Source organism: Oncorhynchus masou, chromosome 27 (genome assembly GCF_036934945.1).
Source record: "Oncorhynchus masou masou isolate Uvic2021 chromosome 27, UVic_Omas_1.1, whole genome shotgun sequence".
NCBI classification, from domain to species: Eukaryota; Metazoa; Chordata; class Actinopteri; order Salmoniformes; family Salmonidae; genus Oncorhynchus; species Oncorhynchus masou.
The window spans coordinates 26,861,196-26,884,438 of record NC_088238.1 but is presented as its reverse complement, the minus strand read 5'-3'; the positions used below and the strand labels follow the sequence as shown (position 1 = coordinate 26,884,438).

At 45.1% G+C, this 23,243-nt stretch overlaps 2 protein-coding genes across 2 annotated transcripts in view; one reads left to right on the top strand and one right to left on the bottom strand.

Annotated features, from left to right (window-relative positions):
* Nucleotides 1-3,884: 3,884 nt before the first annotated feature.
* On the top strand, nt 3,885-12,769 carry LOC135515921 (ETS domain-containing protein Elk-3-like). Its single transcript, XM_064939786.1, has 5 exons — nt 3,885-4,136; nt 6,769-6,977; nt 9,304-10,077; nt 10,925-11,047; nt 12,018-12,769. The coding sequence occupies exons 2-5, from the start codon at nt 6,771-6,773 to the stop codon at nt 12,111-12,113; spliced, it is 1,200 nt and encodes a 399-aa protein (XP_064795858.1). The 5' UTR covers nt 3,885-4,136; nt 6,769-6,770; the 3' UTR covers nt 12,114-12,769.
* Nucleotides 12,770-12,898: 129 nt separating this feature from the next.
* Nucleotides 12,899-23,243, bottom strand: part of LOC135515920 (cyclin-dependent kinase 17) — a 35,603-nt gene continuing 25,258 nt past the window's right edge. The window contains exons 2-16 of the mRNA XM_064939785.1: nt 22,392-22,543; nt 21,012-21,176; nt 19,309-19,442; nt 17,400-17,525; nt 17,108-17,164; nt 16,880-16,994; nt 16,573-16,667; nt 16,351-16,413; nt 15,997-16,241; nt 15,579-15,676; nt 15,252-15,357; nt 14,993-15,035; nt 14,720-14,810; nt 14,556-14,633; nt 12,899-14,431 (exon numbers count right to left, since the gene is read on the bottom strand). Coding sequence (XP_064795857.1) covers nt 14,394-14,431; nt 14,556-14,633; nt 14,720-14,810; nt 14,993-15,035; nt 15,252-15,357; nt 15,579-15,676; nt 15,997-16,241; nt 16,351-16,413; nt 16,573-16,667; nt 16,880-16,994; nt 17,108-17,164; nt 17,400-17,525; nt 19,309-19,442; nt 21,012-21,176; nt 22,392-22,518 — 1,581 coding nt within the window. The 5' untranslated portion in view covers nt 22,519-22,543 and the 3' untranslated portion in view covers nt 12,899-14,393. The remainder of the gene's footprint in view (nt 14,432-14,555; nt 14,634-14,719; nt 14,811-14,992; nt 15,036-15,251; nt 15,358-15,578; nt 15,677-15,996; nt 16,242-16,350; nt 16,414-16,572; nt 16,668-16,879; nt 16,995-17,107; nt 17,165-17,399; nt 17,526-19,308; nt 19,443-21,011; nt 21,177-22,391; nt 22,544-23,243) is intronic.

Below are 23,243 nucleotides of genomic sequence, written 5' to 3'. Positions count from 1 at the left end.
TTGACCAATCAAAGCTACTGTAGATATAACATGATTTGACTCATTTTATCTGTGGCCAATGACCTTGAGCCTTCTTGGTACTTCTATTGTAATTCTATGGCAGCACACAAGTGGCTGGAATTTTCTAGCTCTTCCCTTAGACTTGGCAGCAACATAGTGTCCTCATGAGTGACAGAACACTGAGACAATCAAAACGCAACTCTCCATATGTTCTACCCGCCTGCCCCTTCACCACAGAAAGCACTGAGCTAGGCTGAAACACCTGCATTTTGGAGCTGCCTTAAGAAAACAAAAAAGAGACTATGTTTGTATGTGGCCCTATTAACTCAATAATATATATATCTGGATAAGTGCCTCTGCGAAAGTATTCGTCCCCCTAAATTTGTAAAATTTTGCCCATTTCAGGCTTCAAACATAAAGATATAAAACTGTATTTTTGTGAAGAATCAACAACAAGTGGGACACAATCATGAAGTGGACCTTTTGACATTTATTGGATATTTCAAACTTTAACAAATCAAAAACAGAAAAATTGGGCGTGCAAAATTATTCAGCCCCCTTAAGTTAATACTTTGTAGCGCCACCTTTTGCACTATCAGTTTTGCACATCGAGAGACTGAAATTTTTTCCCATTCCTCCTTGCAAAACAGCTCGAGCTCAGTGAGGTTGGATGGAGAGCATTTGTGAACAGCAGTTTTCAGTTCTTTCCACAGATTCTCGATTGGATTCAGGCCTGGACTTTGACTTGGCCATTCTAACACCTGGATATGTTTATTTTTGAACTATTCCATTGTAGATTTTGCTTTATGTTTTGGATCATTGTCTTGTTGGAAGACAAATCTCCGTCCCAGTCTCAGGTCTTTTGCAGACTCCATCAGGTTTTCTTCCAGAATGGTCCTGTATTTGGCTCCATCCATCTTCCCATCAATTTTAACCATCTTCCCTGTCCCTGCTTTAGAAAAGCAGGCCCAAACCATTGATGCTGCCACCACCATGTTTGACAGTGGGGATGGTGTGTTCAGGTTGATGAGCTGTGTTGCTTTTACACCAAACATAACGTTTTGCATTGTTGCCAAAAAATTCAATTTTGGTTTCATCTGACCAGAGCACCTCCTTCCACATGTTTGGTGTGTCTCCCAGGTGGCTTGTGGCAAACTTTAAACAACACTTTTTATGGATATCTTTAAGAAATGGCTTTCTTGCCACTCTTCCATAAAGGCCAGATTTGTGCAATATACGACTGATTGTTGTCCTATGGACAGAGTCTCCCACTTCAGCAGTTCATCCAGAGTGATCATGGGCCTCTTGGCTGCATCTCTGATCAGTCTTCTCCTTGTATGAGCTGAAAGTTTAGAGGGACGGCCAGGTCTTGGTAGATTTGCAGTGGTCTGATACTCCTTCCATTTCAATATTATCGCTTGCACAGTGCTCCTTGGGATGTTTACAGCTTGGGAAATCTTTTTGTATCCAAATCCGGCTTTAAACTTCTTCACAACAGTATCTCGGACCTGCCTGGTGTGTTCCTTGTTCTTCATGATGCTCTCTGCGCTTTTAACAGACCTCTGAGACAGTGCAGGTGCATTTATACGGAGACTTGATTACACACAGGTGGATTGTATTTATCATCATCAGTCATTTAGGTCAACATTGGATCATTCAGAGATCCTCACTGAACTTCTGGAGAGAGTTTTCTGCACTGAAAGTAAAGGGGCTGAATAATTTTGCACGCCCAATTTTTCAGTTTTTGATTTGTTAAAAAAGTTTGAAATATCCAATAAATGTCGTTCCACTTCATGATTGTGTCCCACTTGTTGTTGATTCTTCACAAAAAATACAGTTTTATATCTTTATGTTTGAAGCCTGAAATGTGGCAAAAGGTCGCAAAGTTCAAGGGGGCCGAATACTTTCGCAAGGCACTGTATATATATATTGTTTTACATTGTTTGCAAACCGATATGTGACTCGTATTCATGCCAAAATAACATGAAAAACAGGCAATCCAAAAAATATTATATATATATTTATTTATTTATTTTTAATTGGGGGGGGGGGTGTAAAGAATGTGAGGCTCAAAACTGAATGACTGTAATTAATACATGCATTAATATACATTCATGTAACTAAATCATGAGGGATTAATGGTACATGTACTAGGTCTACTGGCGACATATTGTATGTAATGGGAAAATTGATCAAAATAAACAATTGAAGGGCAAACAATTCACACAATGAAACAATGAATTTGCAAGAATTGGCAGGAGACAACTGAGCACATTCTGGAGAGCTGATTGCATGCATTCTGGAGAGAGACATGCCATATCTTCACAACACACCCCTCTGCTTGTTGCAACATTTAAAATGACACTCAACACACATTATCTTCTCAATATTTTAGATGCTTTTCACTGACAGTCGCAACTGCCCAAATGGCAGGCTTCCCAAATAGGCGTAGGGATACGCACAGGTATTTAAAAAGCTTTGTGGCTAAGTAATGCTCTCTGGTGAAGTTTTTTAAATGATTTTATTTAGACAGAGTAATTAAATCATTTAGGCAAAACATATATTTACTTTAGTGGAAGCCAGCATCCAAACAGTGCACTGTGCATCCGCCAACTTTCCAATTCAAAAGAGGCTGAAACTAGATATGTGTATAATGTTGAGATGCTCATGTCTCCGCCCTAAAAATGGGAGTCATCGTCCCAAAGGAGGGAAGACAGGCTCCAAGCTGAGGTCTGCATATTATGACCATGCAAATGCATCGGGCTTCGGCTCTTCTTCGCTGCTGAAACGCTCTCACTGGAGAAAGCATCCGAGCGAGTGAAACAGCGCCCCTCTGGTCTGAAGGTTTTCACCAGCAACGAATTCGGCAGGAGAAGTCCAGCCCCCATTAATTTTCGACGAGGACACAGATACATGTGCAGGGGATTGTGGGAAGGTGAGCAGCGAGAACCCTGCTAGAGGAGCGATAGAACAAGTTTAGTTCTCCTCTACTTTATGCAAATTTCAACCGAAGCATTGTCGACAGGAGGCATATATGTAGCCCATGTTTCTGATGCTGTCTAGACAGAAATAATATGACATGGGGAGCTGTTTCTCTTGCTCCGATGCAACTTTCTGTCGGGGCGCGTCTCGGTCAAATAAATTATTATTAATATTTCAATATTGCATTTGTACAAGGAGGTAGACTACGGTAGGGCGTCCCAGGCCCCTAAGGCCCGCCCATAACGCCGGCCGTGTGTAGGCTACTGACCTACGTGACTGCATGTGTTTTGTAAGGCACAGTTTCCTGTCAGTGAGAGGAAACACATGCAGCAAACCGGAAAAGTGGATATACACACAAACGTGCACACATGAGCCTACTTATTGCATTTTCTAATTGACACACTTCAACACATCACCTTATTCCACTAAGGCCAGGATTCAATCCGATCCGTGTAAGATCCACGGTATAGTGCGCTTGACATTTAATGGTAATTTCCAATTGAACCGACATCTCCAGCATTTACCATGAACTTCGGGGAAAATGCCCTTTTAAAGCGCTGTGAATGGAATATTGGACTGAAACATGTGGAAAGATTAAAGGGCTCCTCTTCTCCCGTTTTGACCTGAAGTGAAGCCTGTGAGAATGAAAGTGTGTACACACGTTTGTCTGTGTGTGGTGCGGCTGATTTTAAGAATAGCCTACTTTTTAAAATTGAATGTAACAACTAACCCAATTTCTTTCCATAATTAGATGTCAAGGAGATTCCACACACACAGAGAGAGCACTCAGACTGTGCGTGTGGAGGAAGGAACACAAACGCCTCCAGGTGCTTGCCAAGAAGGTGACGTCAGTTGGGCCCGCAAGTAGTCAGAATTACAATATTACTGTGTGCGCGCGCAAGCGGTCGCAGAGAGGAGGAAAAGCGTGTTTACACAGACGGCCGAGAGCCTGGGGAATAATGCGCGAGAGGAAGTGAGCCGGCTCTATGTCTGCGCGCTCCGACTTCCTGCTCTGAAGAAGGAGAAAAAACCTCCGGATCCCCTTACATTCTCGAGCGCCGCAGCACAGACGGCATCAGCATGGAAAACCAGCGCATTATACGGAATTCTCTTTAAAAACATATACGGGAGGAAAGTAGACGTCTAACACCAGGGTATGTGGAGGCATGCTTCTCTATGATATTTATATTAACTTCATTTAATCAGGATAGTCACTGAGTTTGAGTGATGATGACTTAGAAGTAAACTCTGTACCAGAAAATATAGTTTGGAGATATGATATAACTCGATCACAATGAACTTGAAATTTAGGGGACAACAGTCGATAGATGCTGGTAGCGTAACAAATCGGGGATATACTATCTTGGAACACATGTATACATTTGCGTAAAAAGAATGTGTTTCCTTCTATTCATATAAGTACGCTATTAAAAAGTTACATTTATTTTCGTTTTGATGTTTGCTAACATTGGGCTACTCCGTTATTCACACATTGGATGTCAAACGCAAATCGCTCAGGTCTGTCATGGTGCTCTAGTCTGCTTTTCTCGCGCAATTTCTTGTTTATTTGGATGCATTTGGCAACTCAACGTAACTGTTGGTGTGAAAATGCTCATGGCCCTTTAAAAACTATAGTAGACTTTCTGGTTTGTCTGGACTCAACAGACTAATTGCCATGCGCTTCCGGATTGAAACTGGCAGCAGACAACATCTTGAAAATGAGTCATGGGGCAAACAAAGAACCGTTTGAGTGTTCCAGGCTCTCCAACACCGATGATTCTGCACAGACCCGAGCCCGGCGGTCCACCCGTGATAACCCATACCCTTTTGAGACTTTAGAGCGTCTATATGCGGCGTTTGGTACGATACAGCGACCAGAGGCATTATATAGCCTATGATATCACTGGTGGTTGAACAGTACGTGCTAGCGACAGGAGCGCGTAGTATCGTTGTTAGATACTGGAGAAGCCTGTCCAGAGGACCAGCTGTATGATTTCTGTCTCTGTGTCATAACACTATTATAAGATACTAGAAACTCCCCATCAACAAAATAAATAATCCCTACCAGAAGCTACATGTAGTATGTGTGTACCTACCTGTCCAGGAGGAGAGACACTGGGCTGTGGGCCTATCATCCCATACAGTACACATAAATAACATGGACATATTCAATGCTGCAATAAAACATATGTAAATCTATTGTAACCATATTTTTAGTTGCACCAATCCAGTGTTTATCAGGCAATGCAGTTACATGTTTCCTTACTATTGCTAAGGATATCCCCAAATGAACAGATCCTGCTGCTTTGCATCTGAGCTTGGCTCGTTAACCCATGTCACTATGGAACATCAAAGACTAAATCCATCATGCCCACAGCATGTCCTGGGGGAGACTCAGAGTACATACATGTATGCAATGCATTCTCCATATGTTGTTGTGGAATAGGACATGGGTGGTCTGTGTTGCCGTACCAGAGCGAGGCGAGGAGGAAACCCGTCCATTTGTCCCAACTGTGAGGTCCCTGTGTTTCCGATGGTTCCCGGTGACAGGAATTCCTACCTTTGAGTTGGGACTGGTCTTTCCCTGGGAAGACGCCCTGTAGCAGAATGAGAGGAAGTCCTCATTTAGACAGCTTTATGGTCTCCCATCACACACACACACACACACACACACACACACACACACACACACACACACACACACACACACACACACACACACACACACACACACACACACGAGACCTCCTCAGGAAACAGAGTCAGAGGGGGTGTTCACCTTTTTCCTCTCCTAGATGGTCTCTCTCCCACTGGTGGAGAGGGGGATGGAGGAGGAGGGAAAGCAGGATACTCTGTTCATTTTTTTTTTCAAACGGACAAGCTTGTGTCGGGTGTGTGTGAGAGTTAGATGGAGAGAGAGAGAGAGGTGCACAGAAAGTTGTCTGTGTGGAGTGTGAGAGAGACAGACAGTGAAGTCAAGGTAAATAGTGTCGTTGGGCTGTGGCCTGTCTTCGCAGAGGGGCACTGACCACATCCTCTCATCACCACGGAAACATCCCTCGCTCCACCCATCTGGCCATAGTTGGCAGCACCAAGTCCGTGAACACAATCACACACACTTGAGCTCTTTATTTTGACCTATAATGAAACATAATTTCTACTAAGAAGCGCACAGGCACAAAGCACAGCGTGTGAGTGAGTGCAAGTGACCGAGTGTGCATGCGTGTTAGTGGAGTGGCATAGAGTTTGAGTGGACAAGCTTCTCTGACTTGTCTGATGTACTAAAGCTGCCAGGCAGCCCCTCATTCACAAAGAGCTGCTGTGTTGACCCGTCTTCTTATCATTTGGGCAGCCAGCCAAGCTCTCTAGTGAGTGAAAGTTTTACACAGTCACTGGTGTGTCTCATTACATATGCAGCAATGGCTTTTATTCCCCACTTCAACATATTGTAATATGAGAAGTATGATGGCGCTGGCTGGCACTTGGCCCCATAGGCATACATATGTTTATAGACAGTACATCGGTTGGCACCGGATCTGGCACACGATGCCAGGAGTAGCATAATACTGTGACTCCAGTGTCTGTAGTGATGATCTAAATGTGTTGTTGGTGTGTTTTCTGTCTTTATGGGTAGGATTTTTATGGTGCAGGAAACACCTTCTTGGTTGGGGGCGGGACATGTGGGAGGCTTTTGTACTTGTTGTACTTGAGGGTTAGAATCTGTGTGTTTGTCGATTTACATGCAGTGCAACTGACAATGATGCCCCCCCCCCTCTCTCTCTCCAGTCATGGAGAGTGCCATCACGTTGTGGCAGTTCCTGCTGCAGCTATTATTGGACCAGAGCCACAAGCACCTGATCTGCTGGACGTCTAACGACGGGGAGTTTAAACTGCTCAAGTCAGAAGAGGTGGCCAAGCTGTGGGGACTGAGGAAGAACAAGACCAACATGAACTATGACAAGCTGAGCCGTGCCCTGCGTTACTACTATGACAAGGTACAACTCCCATAGATTACATTGGCACTACACTAACACCAAACACACACCTGCTGGTACGGTTGACAAGGTACAACTCCCATAGATTACATTGGCACTACACTAACACCAAACACACACCTGCTGGTACGGATGACAAGGTATAACTCCCATAGATTACATTGGCACTACACAAACACGCCTGTTGGTACGGTGGACAAGGTACACCAACATTGTATAAACCCTTCACAAACATACAGTGAGTTGAGAAATCATGTAACTAAACAAAATTAAGAAACTATACTATGGAACTAAGATCAATTGTACGAAGAATGATAGTAAAAAGCTCAGGAGTTAAAGTTAATGAAATTTGATGCAAAAAGCAAACTCGGCTTCATCCTTCATTAAGGCAGATGGCTTGTTCATCACAAAACCCTTTGATATTGCCAACCACTTTTCCTATTTGTTGTTGTTGACAAGATTAGCAAACTCAGGTATGACATGCAAACACCAAATGCTGAGTCTTCATATTCATGCATAATGGACAAATAATGAAAGACAAGAACTGTAGTTTTGTGTTCCATAAAGTGGGTATGGAATGGTGAAAAAAATGGTTGCTATCTATAAATAAGGACAAACCAACCGGTAGAGACAACCTGGATGGTAAATTGCTGAGGTTGGTAGCGGAATACATTGTGACTCGTTTGGCACATCTTCAATTTAAGCCTAGAAGACAGCGTGTGCCCTCAGACAATGAGGGAGGCAAAGGTCATTCCGCTACCCAAGAATAGTAGAGCACCCTTTAATGGTTCAAACAGCTGACCAATCAGGTTGTTACAAGTGCTTAGCAAACATTTGATCAAATATAAAGTTATTTTACAGAAAACCAATTAACAGACTTTCAGCATGCTTATACTGATGGACACTCAACATGCTTGGCATTGACACAAATGACTGATGGCTGGCTGAAAGTAATTGATAGTAAGAAGATTGGGGGAGCTGTTTTGTTAGACTTCAGTGCAGCTTTTAATGTCATTGATCATAACCTATTGCTGAAAAAACCTAGGTGTTATTTGCATCCTCTGCCTTATTATGGATTGAGAGTTACCTATCTAATAGAACACAGAGGGTTTTTGTTAATAGAAGCCTCTCATGCAAATTCAGTTGAGTGTGGGATACCACAGGGCAGCCAGCTAAGCCCATTATTGTTTTCTATTTTTACAAATGACCTTCCACTGACCTTGACTAAAGCCTGTGTGTCTATGTACGCTGACGATTCAACAGCATACACGTCAGCTACAACAGTCAAATAAATAACTGAAACACTTAACATTGAGCTCCAGTCAGTTTTAGAAAGGGTAACTAGCAATAGGCTGTTGCTAAATATCTCAAAAACAAAAAGCATAATGTTTTGGGACAAATCACTTGCTCAACCTCATTTAGTTCTATTATTGCGTAATGTGGCTATTGAGCAACTTGAAGTGACTAAACTGCTGTGTGTAACCCTAGATAGCAAGCTGTCATGGTCAAAACATAGACTCAATGGTTGCTAAAATGGGAAGAGGTCTGTCCATGATAGGGCATTGCTCTGCCTTCTCAGTCGACCAGACATGTCCTACAGGCCCTAGTTTTGTCGCATCTGGACTCCTGCCCAGCTGTGTGGTCATGAGCGGCAAAGAAGGACATAGGTCAAGTGTAGTTGGTCCAGAACAAGGCAGCATGTATTGAGAGATTGACTGCATCACTATTGGTCTTTATGCAAGGTATTGATATGTTGAAGGTACTGAACTGTCTGTTCAAGCAGACAGTTCAGTACAACACAAGACATGCAACCAGAGGTCTCTTCACAGTCTCCAAGTCCAGAACAGAGGCTGAAAAAAAAACCCGCACAGTATCAAATAGAGCCATGACTAGATGGAACTCTCTGCCACCACAGGTAACTCAAACTAGCAATAAACACATTAAAAAAACAGATAAATAATACCTGCACAAAGGGGACTGTGACAAGACAGCCATTATATTTAGATATTGTGATTTGCACTGTATTATGTTTTAGACCTAGATATTCTGTGTGTATACTGATATGTAGTCTATGTATTTCAGTCCTTGACTAATAATGTTCTGTACTATGTATTATGTCATGTGGACCCCAGGAAGAGTAGCTGATGCATTTGCAGTAGCTAATGGGGATCCTAATAAATACCAAATATCTCTACACAGCATGAACATGTCTGTACCAATACTACAGGTCAAACCACCATATATCGTGGCATGCATGTTAACATTACACTGTTATTACTGTATAACATATGATGCTTCAACTTCTCCTCCCCTCTTCCTCCTCCAGAACATCATCAAGAAGGTGATTGGCCAGAAGTTTGTGTACAAATTTGTGTCCTTCCCGGAGATCCTGAAGATGGACCCCGCGGCGGTGGAGATGGGGGTGCGGGTGTGTGATGAGGCTGGTGGGGCCCTGTCTGAGGGGGAGGGGGATGAGGAGGGGGTGAGGGGTGGCCCCCCAGGGAGGAATGAGTACCTCCACTCAGGCCTCTACTCCTCCTTTACCGTCAGCTCCCTCCAGCATCCCCAGGACCTCCTCCGTCCCCCTGATTTACTCCGACCAATCAAGGTGGAGCCTCGACATGATCACCATGACGACAGTGGCACGGTGATTCGCTTTGTTCAGAACCGCAGCCATAAGGGCGGGGCACTGCCGGTGGTGTCTCTGCCGTCATCCCCGCTCCCTTCCTCCAATGAGGGCTACTATTCATCCAAACCTTCCACAAGGCTAGCCCACTCCTCGTCCTGCTCCTCCTCCCCATCACACAGCCCCACACACACACTCTGGAGGGCACGGAGCCCCGCCCCTGAGACTGACGAATCAGAGCAGAGCGCTCAACCCCTTAACCTATCATCTGGTCACAGAGATCGTGGCCAGGCCACACCCACGCCAGAGAAGAGGGGCTTAGCCAATAGCGTCCCGCCAAAAACCAGGAAGCCTAAAGGCCTGGAGATATCCGCACCCTCCCTGCTCCTGACAGCCAATGACATCGGCTCTATCGCCCTCAACAGTCCTGCACTGCCCTCAGGGTCCCTAACACCAGCCTTCTTCACTGCACAGGTCAGTACCACCCTCACTCACAATCTTTTCCCAGGTTAGCCCTGAACACAAACGCATACACTCGCTCCACCCTCACCCTCTGTGTGCGTGCTGATTTATGTGTGTAATAACATTTGGGGAAAATACATGACTTATCCCTGAGTCTCTCTGGAACTGTCTGTCCTTACCCTGAAACAGGCAGGGTAGGGAGAGTAGAGGGAGGGAGGGCGGTAAGAGAGTTATTGAGGAGAGACTGAGAGAGGAAATGAGGGAAGGAGTGAAAGAGGTAAGCGGAAAAGAGGGAGTGGGTGGGACTAGTAAGGAGGAGAGAGGTAAAAGAAGGGAGGGGAGGTCTGTAAGTGAAGCCATATGTTTCTAAAGCTCTTGAATCGCAGCCGTGAGGTAAGAGTTGTTGTAATACCACGGATAGAGAGATAGATTCTCTCTACCTAAAACTCTTTATTGGGCCACTACAAAACAACACAACGCATTAAAATAGCATACATCATTCCTTACCCACATAACACCCCCCCCCCCCCCCCAACAATAGGGAGGCAAGATGGAGAGAAATTGATGTCATATGTAACTTCTCAGCTGGAACCTAGTTTTCCAAGTTCTGTGACCCCTAGAGAGTTCCCAAAGTCAGCCTTGAACTCACCCCCCCAAAGCAGGGTATGAAGCTCTATCCCCCCTCCTGGTGCCGGTGTTTTACTAAAACAGAATAACCTGAATACTGAATAACCACAGTGAGAAAGTACATCTCTGTGTTGTGTGTTCATACTCCGCTAGCTCATTTTACAGATCACTGAGAACAGCACCAACAGAACATTGAACAAATTGAAATCTCTCTCCCGTTCTCCCCCTCCAGACTCCCTCAGGTCTCATCCTCACCCCCAGTCCCCTGCTGTCCAGTATCCATTTCTGGAGCAGCCTGAGTCCCGTAGGACCCCTGAGCCCCGCTCGCCTGCAGGGCCATGGACCCCTGTTCCAGGTAAGAGACACACACAAACTCTAAAAGAGAATAAAGAGAGAGGAGAAAGGAAAGAAAGAGAGTGACACCACATGGAGTGAAGACTGATGGAAGGGAGTTGAGGAGAGAGGGAGGGACAGAGGGGAAAGTTGTGGGATGGGTGACAGAAAGGGGGAGGACAGTATAGTATTTATGCTTGTTCGTACTGAGCTGAGAGGGAAAGGGCTCCACTCTAACTGGTAAATAAAGGAGGGATAGTGAATTCTGACAGTCAGAGTTAAAGTTTGAGCTACAACTGGGGTTGCAAAATTCTGGGAACGTTCAATAAAAATCCCTTATTTCCCGGTTGGAGAGTCCCGGAACCAGGAGGGAATAAGCAGTAAATCCGTAATCCTCCATCCAGGACTTCTGAAAAAAAAAGATTTTATTTGGAAAGTTCCCTGAATTTTGCAACCTTTGCTAAGACAGAAGATTTCCCCTGAACAGCCTCATTTTCTCAACAACAACAGTCGCTATTTAGTTGTGTGTGTGAGCGGTTCGCTGTGATTATACTTAAGTTTGTGTATGTGTGTGATTCACTGTGTGCATGGGCTTCAAAATAAGCTACAGATGTTTCCTTTCTGGTGTAGACGAGGAGTGGGGGGGCAGCTTCCTGCTTGGGAGGGGGGGTGGTCAGGAGCCCCACCCACTCCCATCAGCCCTCTCACAACAGGAAGTGCCTCTCCTCCCATCGTCAGGAGGGATGGGCGTTAAAATACCTCAGCCACCATTTTAGGGAATTCTTAAACCCAGTCAGCCTCTCCAGAGTTAGGGCTGGAGTTCTTTCAAAATAAAGTTATTTGTAGTAGTACACATGTATAACACTAGAATATAGATATAGATGAATGTACTTTACCTCAGTATAATATGGGGGTGGGGCATTATTATTTATTATTGTGGTATTTCAGCAGTCTTGTCCTTTGTCCATCTGTCTGTCTCTGCCTGTCTATAGTTCCCCACCCTCCTGAATGGGCCCATCCCAGTCCCCCTGTCCAGCTTGGACACCTCCTCCCCCCTACTGCTCTCCCACAGCCCACACAAGTCCTGATCATCCTGGAGGACAGTAACATACCCGACTGGACTGGACCGGACCAAATCAGGCCCGACCAGAACAAATATGCCCAGTCCACGCAATTTCAAATCCTGGAACCCGACACAGCAGGACTCGAGGCCAAATCAGGTTAAGCCAGTAAATATCAGGACACTGCTGCAAACCTACTGGATCAGCCTTTAACTGCGTCAATATCATTGACTTGAAGATACATTTTCTTTAGCTTGAAAATATTTTTTTGTTGGCTTTCTTCTGTTTAGTTTGGATCTCATCCATCTTGAAAACATTTTCTATCCCATATTTATCCACTTCTCAATGCCAGAATGCATTGGACCTTGTCAGCCCTTTATCAAATGCCTGGCGTATGGTTAGAAATGTTTGTATCACTGTATATTGGTTGATATGTTCATTTGAGGCTGTGAACCTGGTTATATTGTTCTGGCTAAGTGTTTTTCTATGGTTTTGTATTACACTTTATATGCATTATTACCTTGTACCGGCTGTGCCTTCTCAAATGTAAGAGTGTTATGTAAATGTTTTATTTTCAAGCTTTAAAACTCTTTTTGACGAAATTCCAGTTCAATATTGAACAAAAGCTTATTTGTAACAGCTTTTGGTTATTTTGTTTTTATAAAGGAATTGATACAAATGTATTATCAATTATTTGCTTCTTTGTTGTTGTTGCTGTCCAGAGTCCAGTAAAAATGTCTTACATACGGTTTTAAATAAAACATGAAGCATTGAATGCTATTCAAGAAAACCACAATAAAGACAAGGACAAGTGTACTTATCAAACAGACTAATTTTACTGTGATGGTTATGAGAAATAAATAATTACAGGACAACAGTCAGTGTTCCAGAGAGGTTGAGTTTACACCACAGCAGGAGCTCCCTATGTCTGGCGCACACACACCCTCAGGTAAGCTCAGATCATTTTTAAACTTGAAAAAGTACAGTATTACAATATTAATATACATCACTGTCAGCTGAAGACACACACCGCGGCTTGTTAAGTCTATTTGAAATGTGTACAAACGCTGAAAAAAAAAGAAACTCGAGGTCCAATGTAGACTGTGAAACAAAATGTTTTCTCCTTTGAGAGGCGAAGCTTCTGCCCCTTGACATGCCACACTGACACTGTATTCACAAGGAGAGGGCAAACATAGAAAACAATCTCTTAATACTGTCAAATCAAGTCAGCCATTTTAAACACCAGTCATCATGGTACAACCCCACTCCCATGGCCAGCTACAGAGTAGAGAGCCATTAAAAAAAACTAGAAACTGCTTACAGGTTATTGATGCACAAAAACAACCAGTATTGTAGACCTTCAAAAGGCAAGAGAAAATGAAGATCTTGCATACAAGAATTTAAGTCAAGACCATCTAGGGGAAATGGAGGAGGGGGACTGATGAGTTCCCGTGGGAGGTCACGGCGCTCCTGTGTTTCTCTCCTCCCTAATCATTGCTTCCCTGTTGCCATGACAACCGGAGAGGGAGACCGGAAATGTCCTGGGGAGTCAAACTCTACCTTCTGCTGTGGTCCCATTCGTTGGCTAAGAGGCTCTGAGGGTCGCTGTGCTCTCCCAATGACTGGACCCCACCTCAACCCCTTCCTAAAGCCCCGTCTGGCCCCTGAAATGTTCTGGAATGTTCTAGGTCAAGGAGAATGAGAGGGAGGCTGGGAATTGCTTCGGTTCAGAGGAAAGATATCCAGTTGAGGACCAGACACTCCCAGTCCAGTCCCTCTCTCCCAGTTTGGACTGGTCTGGTCTCATTTCAGTCAAACACCACCATCAGAGGAAGCTTGAGAAAGTACTTGAGGAAAAAAATGCTAAAAAGGCATTCAGTCTCTGAACACAACGACATGCAAAACAGCAAAGGTAACAGCTATGATAAACAACATCGAGATCATCAGTGGAATCATAACCATAATTCATCATTTGCAATAACAATAGTAACCTTAGCGACTGGTCGGTTGTGCATGGTGTCTGAGTTCACATCATCATATACACAAACTGCGTGTTAAATACAGACAGTAGTAGTATAGCAGCAAAATATACCCCCCCACCGCCCTTTCCATATCTTCAAATAAATAAACGTAGTTCATCTCTCCCTCCCCAATCAACTCCAGACTCGCTCGCTCTATGGGGGGGGGGGTCTAGGGGTGAGGGGCTCATGCGAGAGGGAGGAGGGGGCTCTGTCCCATTCAGTCTCATCTCAAGCGAGAGTCCGTTACTATAGCAACAGGAAAGAGCTCCACCCAGGAGCAGAAAGTCTAGAAGAGCATGCTCTGTCTTCTGTTCTTGCTGTTGCCTGGAGAGATGGAGTGAATTAAAAAAAAGAGAGAGAGGGAGTGTTCCATGTATGTCATAACAGTTATAAAGCTCTACGTTAGAAGAGGTGTGTGTGTGTGTGTGTGTGTTTGTTTTATACACACCTGACTCTAGGTTTGAGGAGTTCCGATAGCCAGGGTCTCTCTGCAGTTGGATATCCTTCAGAGTGAATATTGATACACCTGAGCGAGAAAGAGAGCGGAGAGAGATTTGTAATTATCTCCAGGCCATTCAGAGGACTAGACCATCCCCAGGTTTAGAGACTCACTCTCATGCAGTGTGTGGACCCGTGCCCCCAGGCTCTTGAAGTAGGCCTGCTTCATAGCTTCATCTGCTGAGATCCTCCTCTTGGACTCGTACTGGAGAGGAGGGAGACCAACAGTTAACCAACACTCAGTACAGCAACAACAAAACAGAATCAGTAGGGCAGAAGTGACCACTGCACCCCCTGTTGTTATTTTATCAGTACTGCATGCCAGTGGTTCAGAGTATAACTGCATAGGTTACACAGTGTGTGGAAAATGTAGACAGAGAAACTCACTTTCAGAAACGATAACACCAGTTCAATGCCTTCTGTGTCCAACCTGAAAAGGAGAGCGAGAATCACAGGGTTTACTGTCAGTCGGTGACAACTGATGGGAACTTCAAAGGAAGGAAGTGAACAGTTGCTTCACTAAAGTTCCACAGGATTTCCTGCCTCCTGCACTGACTAAACACACTCACGGATACGCATTCACACACCCACACAGAAACGTGCGCTCTCACACACACTCATGGACGCGCGTGCGCACACAAGCTACCTGGGTGCATGGTTGATGAAGGGCTGAGGTTTGTATTTGGGGAAGTTGTAGGATTTGAACTCGTCGACGCCAGAGATCCCTGGCCAGCTGTCCTCTGATGGCGTACCTGAAGAAATAAGAGAGAGGACAGTCGTTAGACAACGCTCTATCAACGTTTAGTTAACGCTCAAATAATGTCCCCATCAGCAGCAGCATGTCTGAGGACTCTCCTGCTTATTTAGAGAGTTCTGTGGTTGTGTGTTCGTCCCTGTAGCAGACACTAGGTGGCGCTAGGTCAGTGGGTTAGTTAGGCTGTAACATCTGAATCAGGCTGTACTCTGTCCTCACCCAGCAGTCTGAATATGAGGTGGAGCTCATCCTCTACTGTAGAGCCAGGAAACAGGGGCCGACCTGCAGCCATCTCATAAAATATACACCCCACACCCCTACACACAGAGAGAGAAAAATCACACACACATCAAAAATAGAGGCTAGGGAGTAGGATGAAGGGGTTAGGATGTATAGCTCTTACTCAAAGTTTATATGTGTAAAATTCATTCATGAATGAAGTGGTTGTAGTTCCTACGGTGTAAGGGCCTCAAATCTGGACCTCGAAGCCAGTTCCATTGCTTTTTTATTTATTTTATTCTTCCCCTCGAATAAAGGTACTAATTATCAGGTAGAAGAGAAAACCAGCAGTACTCCGGACCTCTGGGGTAGTATTTTCTTACCCTTGGCATAACTTGTTAGGATGTAGTGTTCTTACCACATGTCAATCTGTGTGGAGTACTCGGAGGAGCCTAGCAGGACGTCAGGTGGCCGGTACCACAGAGTCACCACCTCGTTGGAGTACGTCTTAGTGGGGACAGACTTCGCCCGCGCCAGACCGAAGTCAGCCAGTTTGAGTTCCCCTCTCTCGTTGATGAGCAGGTTCTGGGGCTTTAGGTCTCTGTGGAGAACCTTCCGCTTGTGGCAGTAAGCCAACCCCCGCAAAATCTGGAACAAGAAGATCTAGAACCGCACAAACACATGCAATGTTAACCACTATTATGCAAGGGTTTTTATCTAAAGTGACTTACAGTACAGTGAGTGTTAGGTCATTCGTCTTGGTCATACTCACCTTGACGTTGTGCATGCTCATGATGTTCCCACAGTCATCCATGTACTGCTTCAAGTCTTTATCCTGTACAGGAAGTGAGGTCAGCAGTCAGTCAGACAAGACAGGAAGAACATGTACAACAGTCTATTTAGGACTAGAAACTCCTCAGATAATTAGGGCGGATTTTTGACTACAATGACCAGCATGCAGTGTGAGCAGAGTCAGGTAGTAAGTGATTCTCACCAGGTACTCGAAGACCAGCGTCAGGCTCTTGTCTGTGTGGACGATGTCATGTAAGGTCACGATGTTGGCATGTTTCAGGTCCTTCAGTAACGACACTGGAGAGAAGGAAAGAGAGGGATGAGTGAGAGAACAAGAGAAGGGGTAATATATTGACAAAGAGGAGGAACAATAGTGAATGAGAAAGAGCGAAGAGCGAGAAAAAAATAAAAGACAATGTGGCATTGAAATCAGTAATGGGAGGATGAGGGAGAGGAAGAGAAGGGGGTTAACGTGATAGAGAGGAGGAAAGACAGAGGTATAGACTCACCTTCTCTGATGGCGGTGCAAGGTGCTCCCTCTTCGTGCTCCAGCCTGATCTCCTTTAGCGCCACCAGGTTGTCAGTCAGCTTACTGCGCCCCTTAAATACTGTAGCATAGGTCCCCTATAGAAAATCAAACTGTTTATGACCGGAGTCAAAACTAAATCACTTTCGGGAACCTCTTGTGAAAAACATGTTTTCTGAGTTTATAGGAGTGTTTGTGTGTGTTCTCTGACCTCTCCCAGTTTGTCCAGTTTGATGTAGGTCTCCAGCTTCCCAAAACCAATCTCTGACTGAAAAACAGAAATAAAGATATCATCTTCCATGTTGTTTAGGTCTTTTTTTTCAGTGTTGAACGACATTTGTACAGGATACCTTCATTCACTGCACAAGATTACATACAGAGACAGTCCAATTCAACCTCATGCCTGTTGCCATGGAGACAACCAGAAAGGAGGGCGGTACCTGAACGCTGTCGGGTAATAATGTTATATTCCTTCAATCGCTCTCTCTCACACACACACGTACCAGGGAGGCCCTGCGTGAGAGTCGGCTGAGGGGCTGGTCGAAGGTAGGGCTGCTCAGCTGCAGCTTCTCCAGGTAACCGTCAGGGATACGGATGTCAGCAGGCAGAGACAGACGCTTGTTCAGGTCCTACACACACACACACACACGGGTTAGAGACGTAACATGCACATCACATATATCATGTGTCCTATCGAATACTGCGTCTGTCTGTGTGGAACATGTAGCCATCTCCATGATTACACCCACACACTTTGTCCTAGATATGACTCTCTCCTCTCCTCCCACTCACCCCAAAAAGAGAGACAGAAGAATAGAGGCGCTTCTAGAAAAATGATCCATACATGAAAACAATCGTTATTGAAGAAAAAGCAAAAAACAACAGAGATAAGCAAACAAGCATCTTCACACACTATTGACACACACACACACACACACAGAGATATCATGTAACACACTTGTATACCACCTGCCATCTCTCGCCCGTAGAAGTAGATGAAAAGAGATCATCATGTTCTCTCAATAGACAGTGATATGAATTAGTGTATTGTTACAGCCTACGAACCCCATCAACACTCCGCTTCAAAGGGAACTAATGGGCAGAATGATATGTACCCACATGAGTGTGTATGTGTGAATCTGGTTAGATGTAGTAACCAAGATGACGTGTGTGTGTGTGTGTGAGAGAGAGAGAGAGATTATTGAGATGTCTGATGATTCCCATCTAAAAAGGTCAAGCACCTCATGTCTCCGTTCAGACTAATATGATAAACGCTTGGCATCAAGGAGAAATAGGTCAATCCCTGTGTGCGCGTGCAATAACCTAATACTGATATTTAGGTAAAGTACTGCTTACATTTCTCCAGACTGACCACCAGGTGGCAGAATGTCACCAGGCTGAGGAAAAAGCATTCCTACCAGTGATTCTATAGGAACTCAGTAAACAGAACCAGTGAGACAAGCACTAAATCTATTATCCATAGAATATGTTCTAGTCCACGGGACATCAGGAACTTAGGTCAAACTTCACAGCATTCACTCACATAGAAAAAAAGCAAAAACGAGTCACAGAGACGAATGGAAAAACATCCCCAGCCTTAAAGAGTGACTGAACATACGAGTGTTTTTCTGTTGCTTATAAGAAAAACAGGATTTCAATATTGGAGGTGTTTGTCCCTCATGAGACACTAGACTCAGAATTTCACTTCCTCAAAATCCCCAGAATGAATCCAAGACAACTCAAGAAATCTGTAATTAAATATAATTAAAGTTGTTGTCGTGGATGTTTTAGTTAGACAATTATTTACATACAACCAATGTGTTTGGGGCAGTATTTTTCAAGTAAAAGAATGCACGAGGCATTGTCTTATGTAAACAAAGTCGGAGCTGCTGGGCAGGTCTGTCACTCTTCATGCTATTGGATAGAGAGCGATCGCCGCAGCTGTTCACCCCATGTTAGTGGGCAAATGGACATCATCCAATTAAAAAACTCAACCTTCATTTCACGTTGTGATGCACGGATGAGACTACCTTTATGACCAAAATTATCCTATTTACATTTCGCAGTAAATGTTGACACGAGAACAACTATTTGATTCATACTGATGCCACATCAGTACATTTTCAAAAAGGGATTAGTTGCTTTTTAAAGGCAGTCCCTCTTTAAATCCCGGGTTCTCGCTGAGCTAAGTGGAGCAGTCGCTCTCTCGGTCTCCATCCCACTCCCTGTCCGAGGTTCCTCTCAGGATTGTTGACCAGCTATGTGGCAGGGGATTGTCTGGAATGTCAGCAGTCAGAGGCCAAGCGTGCCACAGATTACTGTCTCATGACAACGTTCCATTAGTCAGTCAGTCTAACTGCTCGTGGCCTGAACCAGCTCTTACTTCCCACCCTGCCCGCTGTGTTCGTGTACCTCCATGGAGATGCGTCGTTGCACCCTGTTCCTCAGACACACCCCGGTGGGCGACTGCACCTCGTCGGACGACGTCCCAGACGCCTGGTCACTCTCCCCGTCCGAGCCCATCTTCAGGTTCTCATGGACGATGTCTTTAGAGGAGAGGAAGAGGGAAGAGGAGAAAGAGGGAGGAAGAGTTAAGAGTTCAGAAGCTGAACTTGCTCAATTTCAACATTTTGCCTGGCAAATGACACTCGTGATAAGATAAACATGGCAAGGACTTGCTATAGCTTGTGTCAAACTGAGTCAGTAGTCTGCTGTTTTAGTAAGAATAGGAGAGAATAAGTTAGACATTACAGAGAGGAGTGCTTTCTCTCATTCTGTCAACAGTTAGTTTATGGCCTGGTCCTGATCCTACAACCTCTCCTTCTCTCTCAAATTCCCTTCTTTCATCATCCTGAAGTCCCACTCACCCCTTCCCCTTCTCACCCCTTCCCCTTCTCACCCCACCGGCCAAAGATGAAACACTAACCAGCACTGCTTCCTCCAGGGTCATAAAACTAAAACTACTGCCTCTGGTGTAGAACATGGTGGTAGTGGGGGGTGGGGGGTGGACTAGTGAACACACACACGAAACATACATGCATTTAGACACACACACACACACAGTTAATGAGTAGCTGTATCTAAGTGTGCTGGCACATATTCTCTCCGTCATCAGTGTCAACACCTCCAACCCAGCAGCCTGTCATCATATCATCTAGCACACTGTCACCCCCCCCCCTCCTTTCTGCTTCTTTCTCTGGCCGTCTATCTTCTGCTCTGCCTACCAAATACCCCTCCTTTCTTTCCAACTCCACTCGCTTTCCTCTCCTTGGCCCTATTTCTCCCTCGCTCTCTCCCACTCTGTTGTTTGAGCTAACCAGGCATTTAACATAGTGTGACAGTGTGTTTTAATCTAGTTCCATCTTGTCCCAGATAGACTTGCCTGGTTGTCTGTTCTCCCCCAAAATCCCCAAACTCATGTAACTCTAACTGGGACAGAGTTCAGTCTGAGGAGAAGCTCTTCGTGAAAACTTATCGACGAGACCGCAGACCATAATAGTTGGCTCACCCTGGAGACCAGAGAACAGCAAGGAACAGCTATCGTCATGGTGACGGCTCAGAGAACATGCAGGGAAGACGTTTGTCCTCAGACACACAAATCGATGAATCACATATGCACACAAACATCACAATTTTAGACGCAAATTTACACCCGCACAAACACACAGTGTAGAATGAGAAAGGTCGAGTCGTACAAAACGCACTTAATTGGAGATAGAGACGGAGACAGACGAGTCTGGTGCTGTGTGTGATGAAAAGTCACACCATGACCGTGTCAGGACAGAACTCTCAGGGGCTATGACTCACTTCCTGTTTGTCCTCTGTCGCCATCTGCTCTTTCTCAGTCACTTCCTGGCACACAGGCACGAGCATGCCCGTCTCCACGGCAACTCACCTTGGCAGCTGGGTGGCATGGCCATGAAGGAGAACAGGCTGCTTATAGTGGTGCTGCTAGTGGGTGTGTCATTAGTAAATATGCCTGTGTGTGTGTGTGTGTGTGTGTGTGTGTGTGTGTGTGTGTGTGTGTGTGTGTGTGTGTGTAAGCATGTGTGCCGTTAGTGTATACGTGCTTGTGCATCTCCGAGTCCGTTTGTTTCTCTCTCTGTGTAACTCACCGAGGCGGCTGCCGTTGCTGGGGAAGGTCATGAAGGAACCCAGGCTTCCTCCGATGACACTGTGTGGCCTGCGGAGGGGGGGCTTCTTGAAGGAGCCAGTGTACTGGTGCAGGAACGAGTGCATGCTGTGCGAGGAGGGCGGTCGCCCATTACGCACGATTGGCTCTGCAAGGAGAAACAATATGTCAATCAATTAGTCAATATGTCAGTCAATTGGCCCATCTATCCATCCATCCGATTCATCACGCATTCTACCAATGAATCAATCACGCATTCTACCAATGAATCAATCACGCATTCTACCAATGAATCAATCACGCATTCTACCAATGAATCAATCAGTCATTATAAAACAAGAAGTTCATATACTGTTCAGTCTTCTGTTGAGCAGAATTCAGTAAACAGAGTGCTTCCTTGTTTTATATAAAAACAGTAGAAAAGAACACTTACGCAACCTAAAGTAGGCCAGAGGATTTTAGCTTTATACTTCAACAGCCCAAAATGTCTGTTTACGTGTGAGTGGTTTCCTTTTCTGTGTGATGTCTTTTCCACAAACAGTGAGGCAGCGTCACCTGCCGTCCCACTGCGTTGTGTTTATTTTCCCAGTACGCGTTTCATCCCACCAGGCTGCTTCTGTTGTTCCATAAGGACATAAAGAGCTACTCTCCAGAACACGATCATTCCACACCCTGTTCTCTCGGTCTCCCTCTCCATGTCTCTCACCCTGTTCTCTCGGTTTTCCCCTCACCCTGTGTCAATTTCCCCTCTTTCTCCCTCTCCATGTCTCTCACCCTGTTCTCTCGGTCTCCCTCTCCATGTCTCTCACCCTGTTCTCTCGGTCTCCCTCTCCATGTCTCTCACCCTGTTCTCTCGGTCTCCCTCTCCATGTCTCTCACCCTGTTCTCTCGGTCTCCCTCTCCATGTCTCTCACCCTGTTCTCTCGGTCTCCCTCTCCATGTCTCTCACCCTGTTCTCTCGGTCTCCCTCTCCATGTCTCTCACCCTGTTCTCTCGGTCTCCCTCTCCATGTCTCTCACCCTGCTCTCTCGGTCTCCCTCTGGCCATTGGCACACCATCTCTTTAAACTCTCATTAGCCATCAAATTAAATCACTTCAGATGGCAACGACGGATACTGCTGGCTGCCAGCTACATCAAACATTTCAACTGTATCCTCGGGGTGACCAAAGAGCCCTAGTGTGTGTGTCCACTGGCTGGCTGTATCCTTCTCTACTGGCATTCAGTCAAGAGTCACTTCAGAATAGTAACATCATCAGTCTCTTATCACTGGGACTGGCACAGAGCACTGGAGCGTGTGTGCTCTGTTTGTTTACTAATACAATCTCTAATACTCTCTCTCTCACACACACACACGCTACTGACCATTGTCCTTGTTGCCGCCGTCCTCGATGGTCATCTGCTCGGCCAGTTCAGACAGAGACTCATCTATGGTGTGGCTGGAGCGCAGCGTCAGGGACAGACGCCGCTTAAACCTCTTCATCTTCTCCATCACACACTCCTCAGGGTTGGCTGGGCTGGCAGGGCACAGAGGGAAAAGGTCAGCACTGGACCCACACACATTTTAGGTGGCCAGGCGTAAACAAGTAACTTGTAATTGTCTCGCTAGTCACTTCTAGTCCAATGTTGCTCACATAGCGACACGTTAGCTTCCTTATGTTGAGAATGGCACAGTTGGGCTGGAGTAAGTACGTTGTGTTGTCGTGATTATGTTTTTAACCCCGTATGGACTGGTATTGTACATGCTACCAACACATGGACACAGACCGTGAGAAGCCCAATCCTTAAGCTGCAAGAGTACGCATGAGAGGCGGAGAACACACGGATGTGCTAAAATAGCACCGTTCATAAATAAACTACGCCTCCTTTTAATCTAATATTTATGATGAGTAGAGGAATACTGAAGTCACTGCACCTCCCCTCAGCACTCAGCTAGGGCCTCTTCATAAAGCAAACTAAACATTCATTTAACATCCAAACATGAATACTGCTTTCCTTAATTGCAAGCAAAATGCATTAATACACACACGCTTAAACATACATAGCCACACAGATGCAGAAACACATCTATAATTTGTCAAGGCAATCTACTGTGACTAAAATAACATAATGAGAGGTCAACTTCAAATCCACAGTACCAGCTAAATATAGGAATAGCAGTCACACACACACACACACACACACAGACCTCCCCATCAGTGTCCTCAGACTGGCCAC